The sequence below is a fragment of the Microtus ochrogaster genome, unplaced genomic scaffold, assembly GCF_000317375.1.
Source record: "Microtus ochrogaster isolate Prairie Vole_2 unplaced genomic scaffold, MicOch1.0 UNK129, whole genome shotgun sequence".
Classification (NCBI taxonomy): domain Eukaryota; kingdom Metazoa; phylum Chordata; class Mammalia; order Rodentia; family Cricetidae; genus Microtus; species Microtus ochrogaster.
Window position 1 is genome coordinate 244319 of NW_004949227.1, and position 1726 is coordinate 246044.

Genomic DNA, 1726 nt, shown 5'->3' on the forward strand with positions numbered 1-1726 from the left:
TTTTTGGTTTTTTTCGAGACAGGGTTTCTCTGTGGCTTTGGAGCCTGTCCTGGAACTAGCTCTGTAGACCAGGCTGGTCTCGAACTCCCAGAGATCCGCCTGCCTCTGCCTCCCGAGTGCTGGGATTAAAGGTGTGTGCCATCATCACCAGGCTGGCTTTGAGCTCACAGAGATCCGCCTGCCTGTGCCTCCACTGCCCAGCTTGAGTGGGTAGTCTTGCCCTGTGACAACCTCTCTTGGCAATATTGTAAGATGAGCTTCAATACCTGGGCTCCTCTGCTGCAGTGCCCTGACTCCTGTGAACTGGCAGCTGGGTGGACTTTCTTTTGTGCTTGTGCTTTGCCTTGACTTTTTTTTTCTTTTGTTTCTTTTTGAAACAGAGTCTCATACTATAGCCCTCACTGGCCTTGAATATGCAGCAATCCTGCCTCAGTCTCCCAAATACTGGGATTACAGGCATTAGCCCTCACTTATGAATGTAAATATTTTATTTATTTTCTTATTCATTTATTTAATTTTAGTCAGAATGCTGACTTTGACACTATCATGTGTGCTTTATGTGGCAGTAGGGATTGAATTGAGGGCCTTGTGCATGTTAGGCAAACATGGAGCTATATTCCTAGCCATGCAATGCCCTTTTTTTTATTGCAATGCTGGGAAATGAACCCAAGGTCTCATACATGTTAGGCAAGTACTCTACCACTGAACTACACCCGTCCCTCACTCACTGCCTTGATTTATCTGTTTGCCTTGTGTGGGTGTGTGATATCCAGCATTGAGAGTCCAGAACCCCCTCTATCTTAACTGGTAATCCAAACCAACACTCTTGGGAGGGTATGTCAGCAGCTGAACTGGTGGTCAGTGGTTGGAGAAGGCAGGCTGCTGGGCCAGTCCCCTCCCAAGTGACTTAGTCTTCAATGACCTTTCTGGCAATGAGTGCTAAGTGGATGAGACAGGGTATACAGGGCTGCTTGAATGTTGGGGTGGTAATGTGAAGAGACAAAGCAATGGGTAGGAAGGCAGAGGAAGCACTTTACACACAGGGTACCTTACCTTGAATCTTCAAGGGCCCCTCTACACGGACACCAGACCGTACCATGGCCCCAGGCCTAGCCTGAGCCTCCTCTAGATCCCCAGTCCTCTTAAAACGACAGTGTTGGACATCTTCAAAAACCTGGAACATCTCGTACACCCTGGCTGTGTAGCCAGCCAGCTCTGTCACCTATAAGGAGGGTGACATGGGCTCAACCCCAACCAGTTTGGGAATGGGAAAGTGGGCAGGGTGGGAGCTACACTGGGGTTACCTCCTTGTAGGATGACATGATCCTCTCAGTGGCATCTGCAGCAGCTGTGAGGAGGTTTCGGGCAATGGTGAAGGCTTCTGTGCGCTCACTGACCAGCTCCTCCTCCTTCATTTCTAAGGCTGCCTTCTTCATGGCTTCTGAGTCTATAAGCCAAGGTTGGGAGCAGAACAGAAAGTGGAAAGTCAAGGCCCACCATGGAAAGATAAGCATTGTGTATACCATGTTATGACAGGCAGATGTAATAGAAGCACGTATGTTCTCACAGCATAAATGAAAACTGACTCAAAGGAGAAAATGGGTAAACCTTGCTCTTGGATTTCTTTCTTTTTTTTAACTAATTAATTTATTTATTAAAGATTTCTGTCTCTTCCCCGCCACCGCCTCCCATTTCCCCCCCTCCCCCAATCAAGTCCCCCTCCCTC

The 1726-nt window shown here is 48.1% G+C and overlaps 1 protein-coding gene across 2 annotated transcripts in view; it reads right to left on the bottom strand.

Moving 5' to 3' along the window:
* The window catches only part of Abcd1 (ATP binding cassette subfamily D member 1), a 25561-nt gene that overhangs the window by 7533 nt on the left and 16302 nt on the right, over window positions 1–1726 (bottom strand). For both annotated transcript variants that reach the window (XM_013355432.2, XM_005371809.2), the window contains exons 3-4: window positions 1305–1447; window positions 1054–1222 (exon numbers count right to left, since the gene is read on the bottom strand). In XM_013355432.2, the coding sequence (XP_013210886.1) occupies window positions 1054–1222; window positions 1305–1447 (312 nt within the window). The remainder of the gene's footprint in view (window positions 1–1053; window positions 1223–1304; window positions 1448–1726) is intronic.